Source organism: Panicum virgatum, chromosome 6K, assembly GCF_016808335.1.
Source record: "Panicum virgatum strain AP13 chromosome 6K, P.virgatum_v5, whole genome shotgun sequence".
NCBI classification, from domain to species: Eukaryota; Viridiplantae; Streptophyta; class Magnoliopsida; order Poales; family Poaceae; genus Panicum; species Panicum virgatum.
The window spans coordinates 34698650-34699662 of NC_053141.1; the positions used below are offsets into that span (position 1 = coordinate 34698650).

At 49.7% G+C, this 1013-nt stretch overlaps 1 protein-coding gene across 1 annotated transcript in view; it reads left to right on the plus strand.

The window, feature by feature from the left end:
* The first annotated feature begins 461 nt into the window (after positions 1 to 461).
* Positions 462 to 1013, plus strand: part of LOC120713423 (UDP-glycosyltransferase 91D2-like) — a 22387-nt gene continuing 21835 nt past the window's right edge. Inside the window, exon 1 of the mRNA XM_039999389.1 lies at positions 462 to 758. Within this exon, the coding sequence (XP_039855323.1) occupies positions 462 to 758 (297 nt within the window). The remainder of the gene's footprint in view (positions 759 to 1013) is intronic.

Sequence of the window (1013 nt, forward strand, 5' to 3'; positions counted from 1 at the left end):
AAGTATTTTTAGCTCCTCCTGGACAGTGAAAACCATTTCAGACCTCAAGAAGTGCTTTATGCAGGAAGCTGTTTCTAAAATACTTCTCAAGTACAGTTTTAGGTGATGCCATCCGTGGAGCCGTTCTAAAAGTTCTACCAAAGCAGCTCTTAGCCTCTTATATGCTACCGGCAATTTCTCACACAGTACAATCATGCCCAGCACGTACGTACTAACAACTAGTCCGGTCAAAGACGCGTTTCCATACGGGCCATTTATCAGCTCTGGATTCTTATCTCATCTTTATATTTATATTTTAGCATATCATCACAAGTTAAACATCCATATAATACTCCACGTCATCTTTCGTCAAAGGTATCGTGTCCATCGCTAAATATACATACTTATATATATGTATATAGTTCTTGTCTTCATCTCTACTTCAACACAAAGCACAGGACACGCAAGTCAGCTTAACCAGAATGTACGCGACCAAGCCGCTGTCCCTGTTCAAGAGCCACCCGGAGGCGGCGTCCCGGCCACCGCCGGAGGGCCGGAACACCGGGTACCTCGTGGTCAAGGGCCCCGGCGACGACGGCGAGACGTGCTGCTGGGGCACCTGCGGCGGGACGCGCGTGCGGGACCTCCCGTTCCCGCAGAACCGCGTGCTCACGGTGCGCTACACGGAGGACCACGGCGAGGGCAGCGCCACCTACGCCGACGCCGTCGTGTTCGTGCCCGTCCCCGACCAGCCCCTCGCGTCCAACCGCTACTACCCGGTCATCGCCGCCGGCCGGCACAGGGGCAGTATTGCAAACACAACCAGGAGGAGCAGTATTTTCCCAGGCATCATACTTAGGCTAATGCAGCTTGTTATGATCACTTGATGCAGGAGCAACACCACAGAACCTGAATCAATATATAACTCGAACAAAATGCGCACAATATACTTCAAGAAGATATAGATATAGATGTGGATATGGATATAGATAGATTTTTATTTTCGAAATTGAAAGTTCGAGAAAGAATCCAGG